The 27796-nt window shown below is 35.7% G+C and overlaps 1 protein-coding gene across 5 annotated transcripts in view; it reads right to left on the reverse strand.

The window, feature by feature from the left end:
- Positions 1 to 27796, reverse strand: part of Ttc17 (tetratricopeptide repeat domain 17) — a 108079-nt gene that overhangs the window by 45542 nt on the left and 34741 nt on the right. For 4 of the 5 annotated variants that reach the window (XM_027936442.3, XM_071616294.1, XM_071616295.1 and 1 more), the window contains exons 14-17: positions 27234 to 27311; positions 26888 to 27112; positions 23373 to 23559; positions 2175 to 2345 (exon numbers count right to left, since the gene is read on the reverse strand). In XM_027936442.3, coding sequence (XP_027792243.2) covers positions 2175 to 2345; positions 23373 to 23559; positions 26888 to 27112; positions 27234 to 27311 — 661 coding nt within the window. The remainder of the gene's footprint in view (positions 1 to 2174; positions 2346 to 23372; positions 23560 to 26887; positions 27113 to 27233; positions 27312 to 27796) is intronic. The other variant, XM_071616296.1, reaches the window with a different exon arrangement.

Consider the following 27796-nt stretch of genomic DNA (forward strand, 5'->3'; position numbering starts at 1 on the left):
CTGTTTCTATAAATGACTAAAATATCACTTATTACTCAGTTTAATTTCTGTGGATTCTTAGTTTAGCAAGCAACCTCATGATGCTCATTGAGTTGTACAGGTATCTTAATGCCAAAAAAGAGACATGAAGTGCTAGGTACAAGGGAGGAGTAGTCCCAATTATAAACAAACACACTGGCCATCAGGTTAAGAATAAATACATCTTTTTGAGTTGGTAAATGGGGTTTAATTTCCTTAAAGTCCAATAGTTCTGGGTGAAACGGCTTAATCTACTTTCCTAAACCTGTGAAGATCATGACTGGTGGAAAACCACCACTGTTGTGTTTTCATCAGCACCAGTGATGTTCATTCCCTTTGAGGTGTTTCTTCTCTGAGACATCACTTTTTATATACAATATTAAAAGAAAAGATTCTGTAGCTGTAAATATATTAATCCAATTTATATAGGAAGGCAAATGCATTTCACTAACCAATATGGACAGTTCACAAGGAATGTCAAGTTGCATAAGACAGGGTATATAAGAAGCTCATTGTCTGATGGGAGACAAGATATGCAAACAATTAATAGTATATGAAAAGTGCTTTGAAAAATAGTAGGAACAAGACCATTGAGGATAACCTAAATGCTTGGAGACCATCATGAATGCTTCATGGAGAAAGTGGCATTTGAGCTGGATCTTGGAGAGCTATCCATTTAAAAAGTGTATGTAGGAGTCACTCCCAGCCTGTGTGAAAAGATAGAGGCTCAAGACAGCATGCCATGAGAGGAGAATGGTAAAAACATTTGTACTTCCTGTCATGTAGCACACTAGTAGGTGACACAGCTAGAGAGGGAAGTAGGGGCCAAACTGCTTCATATCCCCAACTAAGACTTTTGGATTCTTACTTTAGGTAATAGCCACTGAAAACACTTCAATCTATGCAACTTACCTGATCAGAATAACATTTTAGAAACAATTCTTTGGACACACAGAAAGTGGTAATAGTGGCGGCTTCTGTCTTTATTGGTGCTGAGGATTGAACCTAGGGCCTCTCCTGCACTAGGCAAGCACTCTACCGCTGAGCTATAACCCTAGCCCTACTTCTATTTTTAAAAATAGGTACCAATTATGTATATTCGCTTGCTTTGTCTTTGTCTCTCTCCACATGTAGAGACTAAAGTAAGAGGCTACTGCAACAGCAAAGATAAAAACAAAGTTTGAATATAGGCAGTGGCGAGGAAATAGACAAGAAGATGGTGGACTCAACAGGTCTTCGAAACTGATTGGTTATAGTGGTGGCTGAGTCAGTTGTGCTATATTAAAAGGGGATACAGGAATTAGAAGCAGCTCAGAAAATAGGATGAAAATAAAGTCAAGTTCAATAGTGGGATAAAAATAAAGTCAAGTACCTCTGGCATATCAAGATAAGAGCTCACTAAAAATGTGGATATAAAAACTGGAGTTTTACAGAACTTCTTAGCTGAGCGCACAGCTTTGAAGTCACTGGTATATTCAAGGTGTCTGAGTCACCACCAGGTAAGACACAGAGGAATAAGAAGACCAAGTTTAGATACTGGGTAGCTCCACAGAAAGAGCAGAATAAAGAATAAGTAAAGGAAACTTAAAAAGAGTCGGTCTTGAGAGTAGGCAAGAGCAAGTGATTCCAGAAACCAAGAGGAGAGAAAAGAGTTTCAAGAAGTGGAGAGTTAGATATAGTTCCAACTTCAGAAAACTGGTCAAGAAGAATGAATACTAAAAAGAAGTCATTCATTTTGGCCATTCTAAATTGACAAACTGTTCAGCATGGCACAGCTCAAAATGTCAGAAAGTGGAATGGTAGCATGTCCATTATTCTACACTTGTAAATTTTATTGGGTTAGTGTATACATAGCTGATTTTTCTATTTTCAGTGACTTAATAGAATAACAACACTGAGAAGAAAGACTGGTATATAATGAATCAAATTTGTTCTAGCAAAAGACAGTGAGGTGGAGGAAAGAGGAAGTGTGGAGACCACTATCACATTAGAGCTTGTTTTCTGCTTTGCGGCTGAGAGTCACCCTCATGATTCTACAACACGAGTGGCTGTTAAATAGGAGGAAGCGAACTCTTGAAATGAGGGAAAAGCCGAAGCTTAAAGATCGAGAGAGTTGATTTTTCCCCAGAAGCACAGCCCAGGTCAAATCAACTTACTTTCAAGTCTAAGGGCATCTGAGTCTCTCCCTGAATTCTCAACAGAGAATACAGGGTCCTCCTCTGTTCCTCTCTCAAAGGGCTCTTCTTCAGCAGCATCCAGTGACTGTTTGTTGTCAAAATATTTCTGTTTGTCATGGCTGTTGTCCAGGGTTTTCTCATGACAATGACCTCAATGACAAGAGACACAGATATAACACATTAGAAACATCTCTCTTGTGTTGTCCCACAATGCAAGGTTCCAAAACATCAAAAAGAGCCCAAAGTTGGCAAGGCTAGTTTTTCTCCACACACATGAACTGGTGAGCAGAAGCAACAAAAGCAGATCATTATTTTGTCAAGCTTTTCACTGAACTTCAAGTTTCGGTTGCTAGGCTATTCTAAGAACCAAGCATTTTTTGGGAAAAAGTGAAAAAGATCAAGCCCCAAGATTTTGTTCCATTCTTAACAACTATGTAACAGCTGTGAAAATACTCCCTTGAAGTTAAAAATATCAAAAAGTTTTCCTTCTGTTTGCTTTTAAAGGTGAAGAATGACAGATTAGTATTTGAATATAATAGATTAATTATAGCAGAGAAATATACTATTCTTGTGTCATAGCTTAAAATGACATACACCTAAAGGTGAAGAATTATTAAAAAAGTGAAAACCAAGGAGGGTAATGATAGAGCTTCCAAATTTAAGACTGCAAAATAACAAAGGTGCCTATTTTTCTTTTAGAAAACAAGTTCTGGAGTGGGGCATGGCGGACATACCTATAATCCCTGCTATTTGAGTTGAGGCTGGAAGACCCCAAAGTTCAAGCCCACCCGGGCAACATAGAAAAGAAAAAAGTTCTGGTCATATAGATAAAGATTCATCTGAGCATAAAATGCCAAATCTTGAATGTAATCCTAGTATTGTTTGATACTTTTGACTTGTACTGTGAGACTGACCTCTACTTAGAATCTTGCCTACGAGTCAAAGGGTTTTGATTCTCCTAGGAATTATGTGTTCATATGTATTAAAAAAATAATATTTAGCTCCATCTGATGGTCATTTTCTGGGTAAGAGAATACTGGGCTGTTGTGTCTGATATGGCAATGATGTAGCTATGACATTAGTTCCTCACTGGCTTGCTGAACAGGTGTCTTCTTCCTCCCTCTGTCCCATTGTTACCAAAAAATGCATCCTCAGTGGAAGGCCACAGATTTTTCTGTTAGAGAACAATTATTTGGTTAAGTGTGTATAAGTAACTGCTTTCTTTCGAATATGTCAAAAGTCATTTTTTGGAGAATGTTGTCTTATTAAAGAGACATACTCAAACTAGTTCCTCTCTGTACCAATGGAAGAACAAGAACCCTTTTTCTGGATTTGATAACTCCCTTTTAGGTGCCATAACTTAAGAAAATACTTCTCAGGCTATTTCCCTTATCGTACCAAGAAAATGTAGTGGACTCAACACCTTCTTGAGCACAGAGTTTGGAGTAGGTAGACTACATACCTGGGGAATCACTTTCCATTTTCCAAATCTGCACTCTCACACATCTGAGACTGCTGCACATAACAGAAGTACTGCAGACAAGGAAGACCTAAAGAGAGCTGAAACTCTCAAGAAGCTTGTAGAAAGCTGGGAGTGGTGGCACAGGCCTGTAATCCCAGACTCAGGAGGCTGAGGTGGGAGATCTCAAGTTTGAGGCCAACCTCAGTTAACTTAGTGAGGCCCTCAGCAACTGAGATCTATCTCAAAATAAAATATGAAAAAGACTGGGGAGGTAGTTCAGTGATAAAGCACCCCTGTACTCAATTTGCCAGTTTAAAAAAAGCTTTTATATAGAACAAACAATACCGAGGCAGTGTGCTATGCCAAGTGTGTGCTTCAGAGAAGCAGCTTTGAGTAAGGGGAACTTGAACTGTGAAGAACAGGCAGGACTAGAAAAGGGGGAAGGACAAGATTGGGAGCCAGTGATTACTGAGTACTCTGGCTTTTTCCTTCTCTTAGCCCTCATATAAACCTTGTAAAGTATCACAGATCCTTATTTTGTACACGAAGAAACTGGTTCTCAGTGAAAGGAAATAACTGCCTAATCTCAAGCAGGAAGTGAGTGGCAGCCTGGGACTGGATCAGGTCTCTCTTATTACATGGCCTTCTGGCTTTCCACCAGCCAGTGCCGAGTCTAACAAAAAGGCAGCACTCTAGGACGACTGGACTGCTGGGCAGAGCCCAGGGAAGACAACTGCAGCTACTCTCTTTCTCTCGGTTCTCCTGTTAGAGGAAAAAGGCTGCTGATTTGCCTCCACTTGTTTTCACCATCTGCCATGTGCAGTAAGCACAGAGGAGCCGGCAGGACAGCATTACCACTGGGCTACAAGCAGCTCCGCACACCCAGCTGACTACGACTTACTAGGAAGAACATCACACTTCTCAGAGAGAACTCTTAATCTGGATATAAGTAAGCATGACTATTAAAAGCAGAGAGTAAACAGTGCTGACAATGATGCTGATCAAAGCATTTTCACCTTGACACAGGTTGTGTAAAACTTAACATTACTAAAGCAAAGACAAACCTGTAACCCTACAACCCAGTGAAGATCTGTGATTTCTGAGGTTATCTCCCTGCCCCCAATGCCACCTTTTTGTTTCTTCTTACTGTAAACATACAGTTGGTTTCATCTTTTTAAATATATATAATAAAAAAGCCTTATCAACAGATATGATGTGCATGAGACCTGAAAGCTAAACTCAGTCCTCCTGCATGACCTCAAACCTGGACAGTCTCCTGAAGCCAGCCGTGTGCCTTCGAGGAGTGTCTTGACCTCTAACTCAGGAAACTAGAGCAAACACCTTTCAGAGGACAACAGGAGAGGGAGGAGAGAGGAGAACTGGAGGAATGAAAGAAGAACACGAGGTTTCTGTTGGGTATTTCTTGGAGATAGCATCAACATCATCAAATAAAAACCAAATGCTTTAAGAGCTGTTAAAATTAACTTTCTTAACAGTTAAAAACAGACTGGTTTAGAATTCTGGTGTGACTTGCCTAAGTAGCAAGACTAATTATAGAAAGTCAAATTGGCTAATTTTAAAATTACTTCTAATTACCTAAGGGGGAAGTGAAGCACTTCAGAAAGAACTCAAGTCTCTATTCTCTGGACCACAGTATTGGTCTGTTCTAGCTTAAAGGGGAATTACAAAAAGCTACCTGCCTGAAAAACATTTCTTAATTTCCTGGTAGAGGTGAAGATGATGTTCTCATTAAAGAAATAAGAAAATATTGGAGAAGGAACTACGATAGGTCACCTGGAAAGTACTAAGTCATCTTCTAAGCATACAAATTATTTTTTGCTGATGCAAAAGTGGATTTCTATAGCTTAGACTAAACTTGAGGGGTATGTTTTTATACTTTTAAAGGAACTACATAATTTAAATGAAATGTTTTAGACAAAAAGGTCCCAGGTGAAAGTGGAAACATTTTTCTATGCATACTGCCCTATACTTGCTTGCAAAGCATTTAACATCTATTTTGAATTCTGGTGGGTTTGGCTTTTCTTGGAAGTAAAAGACTATATGGCAATACCAATCAAGTATAAGACTCCAAGGAGGTACTGCAGGTTCAGGAACTGCTGTGAGATCTTAGGCATACCAGACCATCTCCTACATGAATCAGGTTATTAATACTGACCTATCCTGCAAGGGTGTTCTGGAAAACAAAAATATTTAATATGCCTTGTCAAAGTATAGGTCTCCTGAAGGATAAAGCATTTATGCCATAGTAGACAGTTTTTCAGAGTAAGCAAAGTTCTCAGGAAATCCTATCATTTCTAAGGTTAAGAAAATCTCCTTTCTTGTTAATTTTGTTGATAAAGTCTCTAGAAGAATATTTTCTACTTTCTAACTAGAGTTTGCATTTTTTTTGCGGGGGGGAGGAGGAGATACCGGGGATTGAACTCAGGGGCACTCGACCACTAAGCCACATCCCCAGCTCTATTTAGTATTTTATTTAGAGATAGGATCTCACTGAGTTGCTTAGCATCTTGATGTTGCCAAGGCTGGCTTGGAACTCATGATTCTCCTGCCTCAGCCTCCCAAGCTGCTGGGATTACAGGCATTCATGTTAAATAAAAGAATCTTACTTTCTGAATCTCTTAAGTTAGTAAATAAATTGCTGGTGGGCTACCTTTGAATCCTCCAGGGTTATTTACAATGAACAAATGCTACAAATGAGTTGAGAAGCATCAAAACTTGGTAAAGGCCAAGGAACTAAAGCTAGCACGGTGCCAAGATCACATGGCTCTTTCAGTATTAGGACATAATGGAGGAGAGCACAAATACCAGACTACATGAGTTCAAATCCTGTTTCCACCACTTTCCAGTTCTGTAGAGCAGGATGAATCATCTTTAGTCTCTTTAGGATCAGTCACTTCAACTGCAAACTGAGTTTAATTGTAGTACCTTCATTAGGTTGTTAAGAATTAAATACAAAAAGCTGCCCAGTACACAGATGCTATTATTCTTAGTGTTGTCTCCCTGAAAACTTGCAATGGAGAAGTTATCCCAGTGTAATCCTGTAAATAAGGTCTTTTAGCTATGCCCATTGCAGAATCTTGAGTATGGTCAACTGGCTATACAAATTATTTTGGGATTTGCCTAATTTCAATGGGTGTCTGTGCATGCATGCACAGGGGATGCTGGAGGTGGTACAGAGTTCATTTCTACCAGTCTTTTAGAAGAAAATAGCAATTCAGATTAAGCTTTTTGGCATATGTAAGCCCTCAGATTTTTAGTATAAGAAATTAGCTTTATAGTTGTCTCTTCTGTGTTCTCTGAGGGACTCTATAATAGTGTGAATTCACCGCCTTACAATATGAAAACTAACTGTAGACAAATATGTGAAGCTAAATCAACACTGGGCTCTGTGAAGCTCAACAAATCCCTCTAGTTGTTTATATTGCTTTGGTCTTCCCCACAAATTTCACTTGCTCGCTCTTTTTTTTTTTTTTAAATAAAACAAGTCATAGGAATACTGCTGTGTTACCTAATTATACGATGAATTTCTAAGATCTAAATAATAAGTTGATTTGCAATGGCAATTTGAATTTGAAAGCAAAGTTAGTAGATGCTGGAAAAATCATCTTTGTGAAGAGTGGAATATTCTAAAGGTTCTCCTACTAGCTCTAGTAAATTGATACTATACAGTCTCCTTTTGCCTCTTAGAAAATTTACCTTATATAGGAAGCATTTCTGGTATATTCCATTAAATACAGAGTACCTGGGTGGAAAACGTAGATACTTTCATCCTTTTAACAGATCTGAGTCACTTTTAGTAGAATCTGTCTTTATCTTTATGTTTCTTTCTTTCTTTCTTTTTTTTTTTTTTTTTCAGAATTGGAGATTGAACCCAGGGCCTCTCACATGCTAGGCAAGTGTTCTGCCACTGAGCTCACTGAGCTGCACATCCAGCCCTTTCCTCCTACCTTTCTAAACAACAGCATGCAAATTATGCAGTTAAAAAGACAAATGCTGTTTTGTAAATATGTATTTTAGAAACACATTGGAAATGTTTCATTTTATTAAAATTTAAGTTCACTCATAACATTATTTCATATTTATGTCTCTAGTAAAATATAATTGTCTTTAGAAAACAGAATAAAGTAACTCATGAAGTGAACACAATTATATCTTTTTCAGTTGCTCACCACTGTTACACAAAATGACTTCAAGATATTATCAGGAAACATTTACTAGGGTGGCCTGTGGAGCTTTGGTGCTGCACAGTTAATAGGTAAAATACTAGAAAGACAAAAATCTTACTGGAAACACATACCATTAGAATTTATACCTTCAAGGGTGGTGACAAAGTCCACAGACCTTTTACCTAGAGGCACATTCCACAGTATGAATTCAAATTCTGCCTTAGCTAAAGCCTGAGCATATGAACCTGGGTAAGTCAATTTACTGTGTCTAGGCTCTTTATCTGAAATGAGAAGATAAACTACTGTCCTACAATAAGGAGACTTCTGGAAAACACCACTAATCAAAGCAGTGCAAAAATAAGAATACAGAACTCCATGAGTTCGGATGAAACCTGGATTGCTGATGACTGTCTCTGAATGGCAAACGCAGATTCCTAACCTCCTCTTCCCTGTGCTGGCCTCTACTTGGGGAGGACAAAAGAAATGATTTCAACAGAAGGAATGGCTCCTTAGATCTGCTCCTATCCAGCAATTACTACTGAATGAAATTCTTTGCAGGAGGCTTTAAAGTAATGGTTATACACTGACTGACCTTAAAAGTGCAGTGCCAGAGAGAAAAGAGACCATATTAGAGACTAGAAATTGGCAATCTCAGGTTTACACTGGCATTCTCTCCTGGTGAGGTGAATGCATCAGAGGAGAGCTGGAGGAAAAAAAGAGGAAGACAGAGAAGCCCATACATGTACAGTTGTGTTTCCCTTTAACTACATACTTTGGAACAGAATTCTCTCCTGGGGAATACTCTTTTGCACACATTGGGAAATCTTTGTTAAAAATTTTGGGCTGAACTGGTTTCTGCAGACCTACACTCCCTGCCTCATTTTACAGCAGAAAAAGGAGAACTGGCTATTAATCTGGATTACTGATCTTGCCATGGGGCCTTCTCCTAAATGACTACAATACAGAAAGCAAAGTGAGCAGCAGCTTAGAGAGACACCAGGACACACACACAGGTGGAATCCAAACTCTTGGGAAGTGTTACTTCCTCTAGAAAAGAAAAAGATCAAATTTTATCTCTAAAAAAGGGAACTTAAACGTTCATTAGGAGTTTGAGAAAGTTTTCATCCAGAGACTATATTGAAAAAGAAAATAAACTGCCCTAAATATTATTACTATGATTTTAAATTTAAATCTCTGGCACACTTCACCCTAGGGAAATTTTCTTCATGCCGAAATTAGGGAACCAAATCTATCAGACTTCCTCAGGCTTAATGATTACTTGTAGATGTTAATTTTGAATGAGGGTCAAAAGGGACATTTGTTTGCAACTTTCATTAAAAACAAAAAAAACAGTGGGGAATGGAGGTCGGAGAATAACTATGAGATGTGTTAGCTTACAGTGGACAAGACTATTCCTTTTCTCCCTCCGAAGCTGAGAGCTGCAGATTCTAAAAGGAGATCTACATCTATATATGCATGTTGGATGAGGGTTCAATTGAGTGGGAGTTCATATACAGTCCTCTGGGAAAACAGCAGGCACATGCAACTTGCTTTTTACCACTTTTATTAATTAGGTTCAGACTCAAAATATCACCGGCTACTTTGCCAAAGTGTAATCTGGGTGCTAAACATGGGGGTAGGACATGGAGTACATGGTGGGCTAGAGTATAAGGACGAAAAAAGGATGGTCCTACTGTCAGGGAGTTTGGCGAGTCTTGGAAAAGAGTTATATGATGTGCACAAATAAATATAATGACAAGTCCCAGTAGCTAAAGTGACTGGTTATTACAACCTTACTTATAATTAGGGGATCAGGTAAATCATATGGCAACAGGGGGCCTTGAAAGATGGGTTAGATTGGTACTTTTGGGGTGGGAATAGGAGGGGGTCATGGGGAAGACTTGCAGAAAACAAATGTGCAAATACATAAAACCAGCAGGATGGATGTTGTACAGAAAACAGACTACCCCTGGTTGCATCATTACATACCAGGATTTGGCATAATTACAACAGACTTTGTAAAAGGCAGACATTAAAGTCCTTCAGTCATCAGCAAGCTTAAATTCAGGTCATCTCTTTGATTCAGCTACACACTATTACAGTGATTCTGCTTCGCTCAGTTTTTAACAGAATAAGCCTACAAACAGTTGGCGGGTGATGGTTAGATTTTGTAGCTACCCACAACGTTAAGGGTTTTCCATTTGACTCCTTTCTCCTGTTCCAAGTGTGTTTGCCTGCTGATGCTGAGAAAAGGACTCTAATATACTTTTAATTCTGTTCCTATTCCTGAAACTGCAAATGGAGGCAGAGAGATATGAATAGTAGGGATGGAACCGGCCATGAGAAGTACTTGTTAAGGCTTACCTTTTTTTAAAAATTTGATTTGTTATATATGACAACAGAATGCATTATAATTCATATTACACATACAGAGCACAAAGGCTTACCTTTTTTTCTTAGACCAAGGATATAATGCCAGACCAATACTAATAGAATCTCATAGGTGGCTTGGTGTTTTTAACCCTCTAAGTTAAGATTAAGTGAATTTTAATGACAATTTTCAAATGAGAACCCAAGATCCTAATTTTATAACACATCAGGTCCTGGGTCTAGTACTATACCTCATAGGACCTAGATAAATGGACAAAGAGCAAGCACTAAGAACGGGTCTTTTCAATAGTATGGGTAGTGGGTACGTTCAAGCCGAGGTTAAAAATTCTACTCAAGCCCCTCTACAAAAGTACATTTTTAGCACAGACCTGTGGATTTCAATAACACAAGTTCCCCAATTCTTTGACTGCAAAACCCACTTCAGGGGTGTGTGATTAGAGGCACTTGGATTTGAGTATATCTATCTATACCTAATTACATACAGCCAGGGCACAAAATCAAGTGGAAAGTATAGAAAAACATGTGTTATGGTATCACTTTTTCCTCTTGCTTTATATCACCAAATGAAAGTCACCAGGAGAAAGACACCTCAGTGGCTGCTGTGCACACTGTAATTTGGTTTCCAGGATCTTATTCACTTTTCTCCCAACTTTTAAGTTATGGTTTTAGCCAGTGTACTATGAGAGACATGGTGAATTGCTTATTTTTTTTTCATATTAGGGTTTTCTTTTTTTATATCATTAATGAAAACAGGGCTATACTGTTGCATGAATAGCAGGAATCAGACCTGTTCAACACCAGGGCTGTCAGGTGCCATTGACCTCTGGCTCTTGTTTCCTGGAAATTGTTATTTGTATTATTAGTTTCTATAATCACTTTGGATATGTGTGATCTGATTGGATTATTAACCGATGCCTGACAGCATAGCTAATGGGGTAAAAAGTTCTTTAAGAAAAGCACATTTTGAACATCAAATTGATGTTTGCTTTTTTTTTTTTTTTTTTTTTGTGTGTGTGTGTGTGTGTGTGTGGTGCTGGGGATTGAACCCAGGGCCTTGTGCATGCGAAGCAAGCATTCTACCAACTGAGCTACATCCTCAGCCCACAGATTTGCTTTAAAAAAAAAATTAAATGAGGAGCCAATAGCTATGAAATATGATTTAATTTCTCCTGAATTTCTGAGATCATAACCAGTAAACTTTGGTGGTTAAGGAAAAATAACAAAATTACCGAGATTTTCCCAAAGAGTACAGCTCCTTAATATAAAATAAATTCAACTACTAGTACTAACTACTAACAATGAAAAAAAAATGGGGAGAAAAACCTAGACTAGCATATACACATACACACATATATAGCAAGTCTCCTCAGCTGTATGTATTTTTAAAATGTTACTAGTGCTTTTCACCCAGTGATTATCAGAGACTCTGTTTTATTTCCATCAGGCCATGGAACTGAGTAGAGATCATCCAATGATCAGATTTATAAAGGGGTCTAAACGCTTAGTGCTCACTGTTTCACACCCCTCCCCCCCAAGAAAAAAGAAAAAAATATTCTGAATCTGGGAATTCATTTCAATTGTCTCACAGCACATATAAAGAATTTTTTGAGGCACACATCACTTACAAATTTTTAAAGAGCCCTTGCTACCAATGTAGAATGGGTATTATGTGTGTGCATGTATTCTGTCAATTAGAATGAATGAGGAGACTTGTGTCAATGCTGCTGTCTAAGATGGCAAAGCTTAACATTACGTAAACTAAAATATCTCCAAAACATCTAGAACAATGAGTGAAAGCTGAAGATTTATAAGAAAAAACCAGGGGTGTAGCTCAGTGGCAAAGCACTTGCCTAGCATGTGTAAGGCCCTGGGTTCAATCTCCAGCACTGCAAATAAACAAATTAATTATATTAAATTTAAAAAATTAAAAAGACATCCAATGAACTTGCCTAACTTAGTACACATAAGCTTGTATAACTAGAAGTGAGGCCCTTTCAGTTCCTATCAGGAGACTGCAGCAAGACACTGACTAACAAGATCTTGGCCAATGATTAATGGGGCTCGGTTAAACAGACCTCATTTTGTTCATTCTACATATTTCTTCTTGGTTGTTTTGTGAACAATCACTTTGTTATTCGTGATGTGAATTCAAGAAATTATGGTAAGTTCCTGATGCAGAATGGAGCCCATACATAAGGAAAGATTTCTAAATATAATTTTTCAACACGATCAACAGACACATGATCACAAAATATGATTAAGGATACCTTTCAGTGGACGTCCTACATACATATGAGAAAGGCAGCAGAACTGTGATATAAATTTAATTTACTACTTCAAAAATGTAGATGACTTCCTTTTAGGACTCAAGAGAGTAACCTTAACACTGGCACAGAACACTCCAAGCACTGTAATTCAGAGAAGACAGAATTGTGACGTTAAGTTAACAAGCATTAGGTAGTCCATAACTGAGTGACAAAGCGGCAGTGCTACCCCTGAGACCCTGGCTGCCTTCAAAAAGTGCTACTGCAATGTCTACAGTGAAAACGGAGCTGCTGCCCCTGATCTCAGTACTCGGACTATCAGAGTCAAGTCTGCAATGATTCAGATCCACTTTGATACTTCTTGGTGAAACAGGAAGAAAAAATTTGCTCTGTGTGTATTACATGTTGAAAAATGCCCTATTTTTTCAATCACCTATCAAAATTTTCAACTATTTTTCTCCTAGAAATGAATTCGTTCCTGTGAGAATGGGCTATTAAAGCAGTCTTCCTTGCATTTTATTTTAAATACACAATTACTTTTTGTTTCTAATAAGTGAACTTTAAAAAAATATGGCTTTTCTTATTTGTTTCCTCTTATTATTAACATGCCATCTGAAGAATAATTCTTGGCATAATTTCCCATTGCTTTAAAGTTATTTTAGTCACTCAGTGACATGATGAAATGAGTTATATTTTAGAAACTATGCTAATAGCTCTGAAAGTAATTCAACCATATATAGAGCTCACTTTGATACTTCCATTATCCTAAAATTTATTCATGTTGTTCTAATGTAGATATCTTCCCATTTTACAGAAAATGTTTTTGATAAAATGAAGTCATCCTGACTTTCTAAGTCTTTAAACCTAGAGCTTCCCACACCATACTTCCTTGCTAACGACTGTTAGGACTGTTTCATAATACTAACATCATATTTACATAATGTTTTTCTCTAACGGATTCACAGTTTAATCTTACATCTATGGATACTGAAAGGGAAAATCAGTACAGGTTAAGCATCTCTAGTCTGCAAATCTGAAATCTCAAAATTTCTGAATCAGAAAATGATGCCATAGCAGAAAATTCCACACTTGATTCAAGTGATGGGTTTTAGTCAAAATGCACACGCACCAAAAATACTGCATACAACAGCCTTCAAGCTAGGTGTACAAGGTGTTTTTATGAAACAAAATAAATTTCATGTTTAGACTTGGGTCCCATTACCAAGATATCTTACTATGTATATGCCAACACTCCCCCTACACACAAAATTCCTAAATCTAATATTCTTTTGGTTCCAAGCATTTTGGATAAAGGATATATAACTTGTACTATTTTTCACAAATTGTAGGTTTGCCTAGAAATGATACAATAAAAAGGGAAAAACTAAAGATTATGGAAAGTGAAAATTGTCAAAGCAAAGTTCTTAAGTAGACAGGAGAGGAGGGGAAGAGAAAGGAGGAGAGGGGGTCCAAAGCATAAGGACTCAGGCACATATGTAGGGGTTGTCTTCAGGAGTAGGTAAAGATGCAGGTAGGCTGAAAGTTATGTATTTTTTTCTAACTTTCATTAAAATAAACCATAAATATTAGAAGTACTGCCTAAAAGTTTGCATCCCTCTGGTGATGTTTGTGTCATATTTGGGGACCAATATAGGACATACTACTATCAACTTCTTCTTTCTCAAATTTTGTTCATCTTCAGTATCTAGCACTCTTGGTTCTCCTTAAATGTTAGTATTTTTCTCTAAGATTCCATTCTTGGTATTTTATTCAAACTCTGTACATTCTTTCTGAGGGAACCAGAGGAATCACCAAATGAACATGTATTCACTGAACTTGAACACATCCATTACTGACCCTGTGATTCCCAGCACACCAATGCATAGATATTTCTCCTCTGTATTCTTTTCATGATTAGTGATACCAACATCTAACCAGTTACTAAGTTAGAAACTTCTCTTGTTAATTCACATTCTGAAACAACTGTTTTCAGTCTTCGGTCTCTCATGAAACCGCCAACATCCTTAGCCCCCTTCATTTTCACCTGACAATGAACCTCTCATTTCATTTCACTAAGAAGCAATCAGAAGTTCTACTGTTCAATCTTCCAGCAAGCCTTTATATTGTCCCTGCTCCTATCTAAACACAACCCCTACATTTGTGCCTTGGATACCCCCTATTCTCCTTCCCTCCTTTCTACTTAAGAACTTTGATTCTACAATTATCTCTTTCCTTAATCTCTAATATCTCCCTTTTTATTGGATCACTGCTAGGCAAATATCCTACAACAAAACCAAACATCCTCAATTTACTTTCTAAATGAGACTTACAGCTGTCCTACATCAGCTAGCTTGGAACTGTGTTTTCTATAGGGATGCATATACCTCTTTTGAAGGATGATATAAAAGTACAATAATTATACCACTTGCAATAATATGTCTCAAGAATCGACTGACATGAATTCTTCCAACTACGGCAGTAGGGTAATTATAACTTGTTGAGAATGCAAGAATTAACTGCACATGTCTGTAATCCCAGCCACTTGGGAAGCTGAGGCAGGAGGACTAAAAGTTTGAGGTCAGGCTTTGGCAACTTAGGGAGACCCTGTCTAAAGAAAAAAAAAAAAAAAAAGCTGGCAATGTTGCTCAGTGGTAGAGCCTGGGTTCAACCCTCAGTACCATTAAAAAATAAAATAAAAAATTAATGCTTGGGAACCAGAGGACTTAGATTTTAATTTCAGCTCTATTATTAACTGATTCTATGACTTGAATAAAGCATAACTTTTGTTTCTAAATCTATAAATTCATAATTTTTTTCTTATTCTCCTATTATATAGATACATGTCAAAGAATTATCTGCTAATGAAATAAGTATTGCCCAGTTAAGTAAAGAAGCACTATGTAAAGACATCTAGATACTTACTACATGTAGACAATTATATCTGGCTTTGCTGTAAGATGTACCTGCATCTTAGAGGATTTCAAAACCCGTAATAAATTAACCAAAATTTTACAGAAACAAATGGAGGTGATCTAACAGCATGTTAAAATGCTACAAAATTTGGATCTATAAGACTATCTTAAAAAAACGTAAGTAGGTATCTTCACTAATTCTTATGATGAATGAGATGAAGCAAAATGTTTTAAATTGCAGGTTGCAAATACTGGAGAGTCCACAAGAGGGCAGAAACATGCAGGATTTCTTTTTCTTGAAAATCTGCACACCATGTAAAATTGCTTTAAGATCCAAGTGATAAATCTACAGAAATTCAGGTTGAAGAACACAGACTAAAACAGGACAATGAAACAAGTTATTAAGGGAGCTATGATTTACATAAATAGATTCTATAAATACAGAAATGTTAAGATAATAAAGTTCATGTACATGATTTGAAAATTGCTACTTTTTTTCTGTAGATGCAAAAGCTATAAAATATATATTATATAGAAACTTGCATAAAATTCTAAAAATTTTGCTTAAGACATTAAAGTCTGAGTTCTTCTATAGGATATTTGTTCATAATTTCTAAATATCTGGGCCAATGTTTTTAGGTGTGCCTGTGTCTCAGTGAATTAACAAAAGACAGGGCTCAGAAATCCTGGGTTTAATATTTATTTGGTAAACATCAATGCTGTCATTTGTAGCATATCTATAAAGCATCTAGGTCTAATATATTAAAACTAACTTTGGTCTTATGCTTTCTAATAATACAAAATAATATTAGAGAATATTAAAAATAAAGTAAAATCTATGAGATATAATAGGACACTCTACTTAATGGGAGAAAATATCTTTGCAAATGATGTAATTTTATTTGTAAATTAGTAAATTACAAAGTTGAAAGTATTTTTAAAATGTTTAGAATACTAAGTGTTTAGAAAATCTACTATCACGTTATTGTTTGCTATATCAATGCATTTTAAAATTTTTCTACAGATTCAATATTCATCACTTTGCTCATAATTGTTAATAAAATTATTTTCCTTCTTTTTAATTAGGGAATATAACCACTATTGTTTCATGAAGTTTCATTCTCTGTGACCCTTTAGTTTTCCCACTGACTAAAGTTTGTGTGTGTGTGTGTGTGTGTGTGTGTGTTTGTGTGTGTGTGTGAGAGAGAGGGAGAGAGAAAGAGATACCTCAGAGACCTTGCTTATATTCAAAACCATCACACATTCATTTAACAGATTTCATTTTATATTATAAAGGGCCAAGTAAGTTGTTATTTAAGAATGAGTTTGTTAAAATGTCCACTTCAGTTCTATTTAGATTAAATAAAATTGTAAAATAACAAAACTATAAATATGGAAAAACTGTATGCATTTCAAAACTGCCAAAATAAAATGTTTAATCAAAATTGGAGGGGTAGAGGGTATAGTTCAGCAGCAGAGTGTTTGCCTAGTATGTGCAAGGCCCTGGACTCAATTCCCAGCACGGGAGGGAAAGAAAAAAAAACCCACAAAACCAAATCAAACCAAACCAAACTTTGAAGCACCAATTTCTCTTTTACAGTCAACCTGAGTGGGCAATTAAAAAAAAAAAAATCAACCTAGTAAGATTTCCTTCACAGCATTGTACAAAAGAAAAGGATTAAATGCTATTGAAAGGGGTGAGAGTAAGGTCAGAATAAGCAGCTGCTTTAAGAACATATGTACTGCTAGGTGTGATGGTGCATGCCTGTAATCCCAGTGATTTCGGAGGCTGAGGCAGGAGGATTGCAAGTTCAAGGCCAGCCTCAATAACTTAGTGAGACCCTAAGTTACTTAGCAAGACCTTGTCTCAAAAACAAAAACAAACAAAACAAAACAAAAAATACCTGTGGATGTAGCTCATTGGTATAGTATGCCTGAGTTCAATTCCCAATATAAACCAATCAACCAAAACAAATCACATAAAACATATTCACTACCAGCAACCAATATAATGATTTCTAAGTTAATAAAAGCTGTCAGATAAATAATTCTAAACTAAGTGATACTGTTTTAGTTAGAATGTCTTTAAAAGCAGAAAAAGGATTTTTGGCTAGTATTTATATATTTTTAAGCTGAATGCAACATTATTCAATATTAATAGAATATATCACCTGTGCAGGCATTCCAAGAAACAAACTGAAAATCTACATGAAAATGTCATAATTATGTAAGAAAAAAAACCTTGCTGCTGTTAAGATACTGCCTATAATTTTACCACCAAGTTCATACTATGTAAGGTACTACACTGTATTATAGTTGCTGTATAAAGTTATTAAATATAGATCTTTAAACAATTTTCAGAAGACAATAAAACAGAAAGATTATTTTTAATTAGTTTTTCAAGAGTACTTAGTTACTTTTGATCTGTGTGTGTGTGTGTGTGTGTTTTGGTGGTGCTGGGACTGAACTCAAGGTCTTGTGCGTGCAAGGCAAACACTCTATCAACTGAGCTATATCCCCAGTCCCATTATTTTTGATCCTGAAAGGCCAATCTGAAAATCTTTCAAACTGATAGCTTTCAAAACAGACTTTTATTACAGAATTAATTATTATTTAAGTTGGGAAGAAAATGGATAAGGGCAAGTTAAATCCCTGTCTAATAAAAACAACTATGATATGAATTCCTTGATTATTATATGGAAAAAGAATCCAAAGCTTGTCTATCTCTTGAAACCTTTGTATCATTATAATAAAAATTTTAAATAGATAATGTACCAGACAATTAAGATAACTTATGAAGCTTATTTTGATACTGCAAAAATGGAAAAGTAAGAACATACTGAATCATCTGACTTCAATGAAGGTATCAAAATGCTAATCATTATTTAGAGATTTTCTTTTTTTCATTTCAATCATTTAAAACTCAGATAATGGGAGTAGACAAAATTGTTCAGATTTGTAATACAAGAAGTTCACAGTTTCTACAAAGGGGTTTGCTTTTTCAAGTTTCAGCCTTTTGGGCTAGGGATGTAGAGCAGCGGTAGAGCTGAGTGCTTGCCACTCTACCATGTAAAAGGTCCTAGGTTCTATACCTAGAGCCACCCCTTCATGCACCCTAAAAGCTTCAGCTTTTCAAAGCTACAACTCAATACCTTGACTGAGAATGAGCAGGACTGCTCTGGAAATAAGTAACATAAAAACACAGTCAAAGAAAAATTCAACACTTAAATTGGTTCAGTACTACAGAAGTTCTTCTTCTTTTTTTTTTTTGGTATTAGGGATTGAACCTTGGGGCACTTAATCACTAAGCTACATTCCCAGTCCATTTTTATTTTGAGACAGGTCTTGCCTAGTTACTTAGGGCCTTGCTAAATTGATGAGGTTGGCTTAGAACTTGTGATCCTCCAGCTTCAGCCTCCCAAATTGCTGGAATTATAGGCATGTGCCATCATACCTGGTTATCAATGAGTTTTAAACTTAGAAAACATTATAGCATACATTTCCACCGAGGGTAATAATATTTATTAAGATCTTAGATTATTTTCTAATTTATATCAGAATGATTTTAGGCTTATAGTGGTAATAACAACTTCTAGTGACTTTAGCTAAGACCTGCTAGCTTAGGCAACTGGTTAACTACAATGTAAAAGGAGTGTGTGTGTGTGTGTGTGTGTGTGTGTATATATATATATATATATATATATATATATTTTAAATTGATGAGCTCTCTCTGAAAGAACTAAAAATTATAGTCCCTCTTTCCAAGTTAAATTATTTTCTTTTATTGTTGTTATGTTGGATCCAATAACATTACTGGGATAACCTAGACTATCAGATACTACAGATTTGAGAAAGATCCATTCCACGTTATTAAGTTTCCTGGACTAGTTTAAAGTTTAGCTCTCAGGGAAAGGTTCAACAACAGTTTTGTTTACTCACATGAGTGACCTAAGAATAAAATTCAAGAAATTGAAATACTGAACAAAAATACTGGAAATCTAAGGAAAAGATTTTCTACAAAAAGGCCATCACATACATATAAAACCCTTTCTCCAAAAAAGAAAATTCCAAGAGAGGTTAGAGAGATGATAGTAGAAAGTTTCTATTAATACAAGAAACTTGTTGATAGAAAAAGTAAACTCCTAGAAGTTTTGTGGTGGAATTTTTTGGGTCTTCTAGGTATAGAATCATATCATCAGCAAATAGTGCTAATTTGGGTTCTTCTTTTCCTATCTGTATCCCTTTAATTTCTTTCATTTGCCTAATTGCTCTGGCCATGTTTCAATAGAAGTGGTAAAAGAGGGAATCCCTGTCTTGTTCCAGTTTTTAGAGGGAATGCTTTCAATTTTTCTCCACTTAGAATGATGCTGGCCTGGGGTTTAGCATATACAGCTTTTATGATGTTGAGATATGTTCCATTTATTCCTAGTTTTTCTAAGGTTTTGAAAATGAAGGGGTGCTGTAGTTTGTCGAATGCTTTTTCTGCACCTACTGAGATGATCATATGATTCTTATCTATAAGTCTATTGATGTGAATTCAGCATAGTAGCAGGACATAAAATCAACACCCATAAATCAAAGGCATTTCTGTGTATCAGTGACAAATCCTCTGAAAGGGAAACGAGGAAAACTAATCCATTTATGATAGCCTCAAAAAACAAAACAAAACAAAACAAAAACACCAAAAAAAACCACTTGGGAATCAACGAAAGAGGTGAAAGACCTCTACAATGAAAACTACAGAACACTAAAGAAAGAAATTAAAGAATACCTTAGAAGATGGAAAGATCTACCTAATTCTTGGATAGGCAGTATTAATATTGTCAAAATGACCATATTACCAAAAGCACTATACAGATTTAATACAATTCCAATCAAAATCCCAATGACATTCCGTATAGAAATAGAAAAAGAAGTCATGAAATTCATCTGAAAAAATAAGAGACCCAGAATAGACAAAGCAATCCTTAACAAGAAAAGTGAAGCAGAAGGCATCACTATACCAGAACTTAAACTATACTATAGAGCAACAGGAACAAAAACGGCATGGTATTGGCACTAAAACAGACTGGTAGATCAATGGTACAGAATAGAGGACACAGAGACAAACCCACATAACTACAGTTATCTTATATTACACAAAGGCTCCAAAATGTACATTGGAGAAAAGATCGCCTCTTCAAAAAATGGTGCTGGGAAAACTGGAAATCCATATGCAACAAAATGAAATTAAACTCCTATCTGTCACCATGCACAAAACTCAACTCAAACTGGATCAAGGATCTAGGAATTAAACCAGAGACCCTGCTTCTAATAGAAGAAAAAGTAGACCCAAATCTCCATCATGTTGGATTAGGCCCTGACTTCCTTAATAAGACTCCTCTAGCACAAGAATTAAAATCACGAATCAATAAATGGGATGAATTCAAACTAAAAAGCTTCTTCTCAGCAAAAGAAACAATCAGTGAGGTGAACAGAGAGCCTACATCTTGAGAGTAAATTTTTACCATACACATGTCAGATAGAGCAATAATCTCTAGGATATATAAAGAACTTAAAAATCTTAATACCAAAAAAACAAATAACCCAATCAATAAATGGGCCAAAGACCTGAACAGACACTTCTTAGAAGATGATATACAATCAATCGACAAATATATGAAAAAATGTTCAACATCTCTAGCAATTAGAGAAATGCAAATCAAAACTACTCTAAGATTTCATCTCACTCCAGTCAGAATGGCAGCTATTAATAATACAAACAACAATAAGTGTTGGTGAAGATGTGGGGAAAAAGGCATACTTATACATTGCTGGTGGGACTGCAAATTGGTGCAGCCAATATGGAAAGCAGTATGGAGATTCCTTGGAAAACTGGGAACGGAACTACCATTTGACCCAGCTATCCCACTCCTTGGTATATACCCAAAGGACTTCAAAACAGCATACTACAGGGACACAGCCACATCAGTGTTTATAGCAGCATAATTCACAATGACTAAACTGTGGAACCAACCTAGATGCCCTTCAGTAGATGAATGGATAATGAAAATGTGGTATATATACACAATGGAATACTATTCAGCATTAAGAGAGAATAAAATCATGGCATTTGCAGGTAAATGGATGGAGTTGGAGAATATAATGCTAAGTGAAGTTAGCCAATCCTCAAAAAGCCAAATGCCAAATGTTTTTGATGATATAAGGATGTTGATTCATAATGGGGTTGGGAGGGGGAGCATGGGAGGATTAGATGAACTCTAGATAGAGCAAAGGGGAGAAGGGAGGGGGTCTGGGGGTAGGAAAGACGGTGGAATGAGATGGACATCATTACCTTAAATATATGTATGAAGACACGAATGATGTGACTCTACTTTGTGTACAACCAGAGATATGAAAAATTGTGCTCTATATGTGTAATATGAATTGTAATGTATTCTGCAAACAAATTAGAATCAAAAAATTTAAAAAAAAAAGAAAAAGTGAAATCCTATTTATAAGGCTGTCTTAGGTAATCTACAACTTTTTTAAAAAATATTTTTCTTTTAATTGTCAATGGACCTTTACTTTATTTATTTATATGTGGTGTTGAGAATTGAACCCAGTGCCTCCACATGCTAGGCAAACACTCTACCACTGAGCCACAACCCCAGCCCTGGTAATCTACAACTTTTTAAAGACCACAATGTATTTTCTAGGATTAAGAAAGAAGATAAAGACCCATAATTTTAAAGTTCTGAATACTTTGTATTCACATGAATTTTTAATGGCTTACATTAATCCAATATCTATTGTATGAAAAAGATCTTGTTTAATCCTCCTGGCAAGTATATGATATAGGTTTATTTTGGTCTTTCATAGTAATTATCAGTGTCTTTTAGACAAGTCACATAAACAAGTAGGTGTCAGGTTTTGTTTTGTTTTGAATTTCCAAAGTGAAGGAGCTGGAATGACAGCCCTCTGCTCAGATACTAAAATCTAATTTGAATATTAGTGAAGCACTCACTGATTAGTCTACCTGCCAATGGGTAGGTATTATGCATCTACATATATGTAAATTGCACCTATCGTAATTCAAGGCAGAGAGTCAAATTCATGAATTTTATTCTTACAGTGAAGGTTAAATAAGTAAATAACCAAATATCATGTACCTTTTAGAACAAAGGTTTTAATTGATAAATAACTGGTATAGCTATTGGCTCTATAAAAGAACATACTTAGGCATGTGCATAAGTACCCCTGGCTGTGGGAGAGAGTGAAAGAAGGGAAAGGCATATCAATTAATACCAGGTGAATATTGGAAAGGTTCAGTAAAGGTCTGAATCACCTTTTAAGGTCTGAATCACCTTTTCTGAAAGGTGATTCAGACTCATGACTATGTATTTAGAAGAACTACTTCAACTCTCATTACACACTTGGACTACATGAACAGAAAAACTACCCTGTACCATGAACACTGGTCATTATTTTAAGAGAGATTTTAGAGGAAAAACACATAGCTTATCATTCCCAGCTATATATATGTATTAATACTTTATTCAGTCTATCATTATTATTATTATTATGCAGTACTGGGGATTGAACTTAGGGGTGTTCTATCATTGAGCTACAACCCCAGACCTTTTTATTTTTTCTTCTGAGACAGGGTCTCATTAAGTTGCCCAGGCTGGCTTCAAACTTGTGATCCTTCCACCTCAGCCTCCAGTCACTGGGATCATTCACATGTGCCACTGTGCCTGGCTATTCAACCTTTCTTAATCAGGATTCTGGGAAATAATTAAGCCTTAATACTTTAAGACATCTATAGTAAGTAATGAAATAACTTCTTTCCTATTTATCTAGAATTATGCCAGTTATCTGAAATCCTTGGGAAAACGTGAGAAAATCATTTTGTGTTTTGTTGATCAGAATAGGAACTCCAGCTAAACTCATGATTTAGCTAGAATTTAACAGCTGCTTACCACTGCAAACAGAAGAGGAGATGTTGTACAGAAAAGGATAAAACTGCATACAGCGGATCAACTTCAGGCTGTTTTCACACTCTGGACATTTGGTAGTTAATTTCAAGGCCTGTCTAAAGGCTTCAAGTGCCCCACTGATATTCTTCAGAGCAAGGTAAGCATTTCCAAGGCTCAAGAAGGTCAGGGGCTGGAAAAAAAAATCAGCAAGGCATTAATGAATTAATATTTTGTAAGAGTTACAAATCCTTCATAATATGTCTTTTGGCTTTCCTTAGGCTACCCCATAAAGGTTGTTGCTAATGGCCATTTTATTCACATCAGCCAATTCTAAATTATGTAACATAACAATGTATTTTTGACTTTTTTTCTAAAGTATGTAATATATGGTAAGTCTTCAGTGTACATCTCAAATGGATTTTTATATATTAATATATCCCTATCCCAGCCACTCAGCTTAAGATATAAAACATTTAGAATGCTTCTAGATCCCAAAGGGTTCTGTGGGAAAGTCAACCCTACCCCAAAAGTAACCACTGCTGGTGTGTGACTGCTATCACCATAAATTGACTTTATCTGTTCTTTTTTTTTTTTTCTGGCCAGGGGGGTACTGAGGATTGAACCCACTGAACCACATCCCAGGGTCTCACTAATTTGCTTAGGGCCTTGCTAGGTTGTTGAGGCTGGCTTTGAACTTGTGATCCTCCTGTCTTAGCTTCCTAAATAGCTGAATGTGTATGCCACTATTCCTGGTGACTTTAGCTGTTCTTTTTTATGACTTTATCCATTTTTTTTTTTAATGTGGTGCTGAGGATTGAACCCAGTGCCTCACATGTTGTAGGCAAGCATCCTACCACTGAACTGCAATCCCAGCCCTTCAGCTGTTCTTAATCTCATAAATGGAACAAAGAGCATATTCTCTTATATGTATATATAACATGTATCCTTTTGTAGCTTCTTTTAGTCTAAAACTGATTCATGTTTGTGTATCAGTAGTTCATTCTTTTTTGATATTTTCCAATTGATGTATAATGTCCCATTGTATGAATATACCATAGTTATTCATCCATTTTGCTGACAGGCATTTAGGCACTTTCCAGCTTCTGGCCAATATGAATAAAACTACTATGAATATTTGTGTAAATGTCTTTTAATAGTCAATATTAATACTCATTTTCTTTTGAGTACACAAGAGTTAGTAGTAGCCATAAGGTTGGCATATATTTAGTTAGTAAATAAGGATCAAGTCATAGAAAACAAAAACAATAGAATTATTTTTTTCCAATTTCTTGTGAGAACACTTTACATCTAACAATAGAAATAAAAATTGAGGAGACTGACAAGTTTAAGGGTAATTTTTAAGAGCTAAGATTAAAAAGGCAAAGAGAACATATTTTAACATGTAACAGATGGAACTAGACTTTGTTGTACAATTCACACAAATTAAAAAAAAAAACAAATTCTAACAAAATGAGCAAAATGTCTACACAATCTTTTACTTTAAAAATATAAAAATTTTATGTTACAACAGAGGAGTGACATTTTGAAACAAGTAAACTTGCTTTCTAAATGTTAACCCAGAGGCAGTGTAATATCACTAACAACAACTGTGAGTTCTGTGGCCAATCTCTCTGAGTTCAAATTCAAGCTCTCTGACTTTTGGTAAATCTCATTATTTTTCTGTATATTTAACTCTTATAGTTTCCTTATCTATCAAAGGGGAAAATCCTATCTTGATTGTTGTGATGGCTAAATGAGCTCTTGCTTAAGTATGGTATGTAGCTCTAGTAAAGAGTCAAGAAAAGTTAGCAGCTATTTCAACTGTCCAATTCAGGTGAGGAAAAATAGGTAAAAATTCTAATCATGACAACATTTTATTTGCCCCAATTTTTTGGTGCACTATTGGGCATTTTGTACCATAACTATAAAAATATTCATTCTTAGTGACTTAGTAGTTCCACTGCTAGCAATCTTTGCTGCAATACAGAAAACGCCTTTTGTAGGAAACCATTGCTGATAATAGCCAAGTACTGTCAGCAGCCTAAGGAATAAGCTGCATCATCTCCATTCATGAAAACTAACAAGACATATTTTTTTTTCAGTGTAAAATTTTACATATTTCAAGAGACATAAATATTTTTGTTTTATTAATTTGTGTTTTAAATTTTAAATGAGTGAAATTTTTAGAAATTTATATTTATAAGAAACATATTTAAATAACAATGATATCTATAGAAATATACTACCATTTTTTAATGTCAAAACTATGTAGCAATAAACACTTAAACATAATAGGCCTTAAAGTTCACCTGTACCATAAAGTTGCAATACTGTGGAATATGTGCACAGCAGACAGGCTTACAAGTCAGTGTTTATAAATGCCGACAGCTGGGGAGGGGTGCTGGTTAAGGTATATTTTTGGTGTGCCCACCAATCCACTGATTTACCTTTTTATTCTTTTTGCAGTACTACAGCATTTAATAACTAAAATGTTAATGTTATTTTAAATATAAAAAGCCAACTAAGCTCTAAGAAAGCTCCTTTCTCTTAAAACAAACCAAACAAAACCAAAAAAACCAAAATTGCCTTGCTGCTTTAGCTGGCAGCAATAGAAAGTGAAGCAGAAGGAGGATCATGGGCACATGGCTGTGCTGAGCTTTCCATCTGAACGCCTACTTCTTCACATCTCACACCATATGCATACCTATAACGTCGGTATCGGCACCTGTTAAGCATTAGATAAAATACTACATGTACAAATTGGCAACTTTACCGGCTTTATAGTATGGAGATTGTGAACTTTTGCTTAAAGTCCAGCAATAAATTTGTATACAGAGATTGTAACTTTTGTTTAAAGTCCAGTTGTAAATTTATGTAACTCAAGAAAACATTTATTAGGAATTATTTTTTTTCTCAAACTTAAAAAATATTAGTTTTGGAATACACTTTTTTAAAATTAATTGATTTATTTTAATTAGGTATACATAACAGCCAAACAAGCAAAAGAAAAGTGGTCTACTGTAAAGTAGGAACTGTAGAGTAAATAACAAAAAGCACCATGAACTGACTTCATGTGGGAGGCTCAGGACATGAATATTAATCTTCCTATTTATTCTTGTCAAAACAACCTTTAAGCTGTGCTCTGGTTTGGATGGTATAAGTATATATACAAATTAAAGCTTTAAAATAGTATAATATTTAGCAGTATGCATACTGTGACGAGTAGGATAAAATAAGAACAGGTGTTTTCAGACTGACACAAAAAAATGGCAATATATTTCTATAGATATCATTCTTATTTAAATATAAGTTTCTAAAAATTTCACTCATTTAAAATTTAAAACAAAAATTAATAAAACAAAAATACTTTATATCTCTTGAAATATGTAAAATTTTACACTGAAAAACAAAATATGAAATTTTTATGCCTTTCCTAGAAAAACACAAATTGTACTCTAAAACTGAATTATCCTACATAGCATATGGAGCTACAAATAAATTAAGTAAAAAAACCTTACCTCAGAACTATTGATGGCCAAAGCTTGAAGTAGCAGCTTAGTAGCATCAAGATGAAGTCCATAGTGAATCAAAAGGTTGGCTAAGTTGACAAGAGGAATGTCCTGGTACTGAAGCGGAGCTAAATTCAAAGCCCTCTGGAGACAGGCAATAGCAAAAGTGCTATTTCCTACTGCTCTCCAGTAGAGTCCAGCTTCATTGAGTATGAGCCAGACGGGAGCATTTGGCTGAAAACACCAGAATACTTCATTTAGTGCAAAAATACGGTAGATGTTCCAAATTGGATCTTTTATAAGTACATTTTAACTTTTAACTACAATTACTAAGCATTCAAATTAAATGACTCACCTTATTAATAGCATGAAATAAGAAAGACCCAATTTCTTCTTCTGGGATAGTATAGTTATTAATACGGGAAAGCAATATCTGAAAAATTCAAAAGAAAGACTGACTCAATTGAAAATAACAGGGAAGACATTTGAAAAGAATTTCTATGCCTGGCAGTTTTTATTTGAGGTCCTAGGGAGCAACTACTTTGAACAGGTATTTATACTCACATATAAAACATGAAGTCATTGTTAGAAGAACAGTTGCTGACCTGCTCACATGTATGTACTAATTTCCTTTAACTTAAAAAAGTTATTATTTTTTTACATACACACACCCTTAATCACATGGCAATTACCATATCCCATTAAAGTCAACCTGAGCATCTAGAACCCAATGAGAAATTATTCAGAAGTTAACAGGCAACATCTGATGTGATAAAAATCTGCTATCTTCTCTGGATGGAAAGCACCAGATCCCCAGTTAATCTATGTTCTTGTAGTACTGGTGTAACTCTGAGGAATTCTAAAGCCAAAGATCATGGTCTACTTATCTTTGCATTCAAACACCCAAAATAGTACCAT

Source organism: Marmota flaviventris, chromosome 9 (genome assembly GCF_047511675.1).
Source record: "Marmota flaviventris isolate mMarFla1 chromosome 9, mMarFla1.hap1, whole genome shotgun sequence".
NCBI lineage: Eukaryota > Metazoa > Chordata > Mammalia > Rodentia > Sciuridae > Marmota > Marmota flaviventris.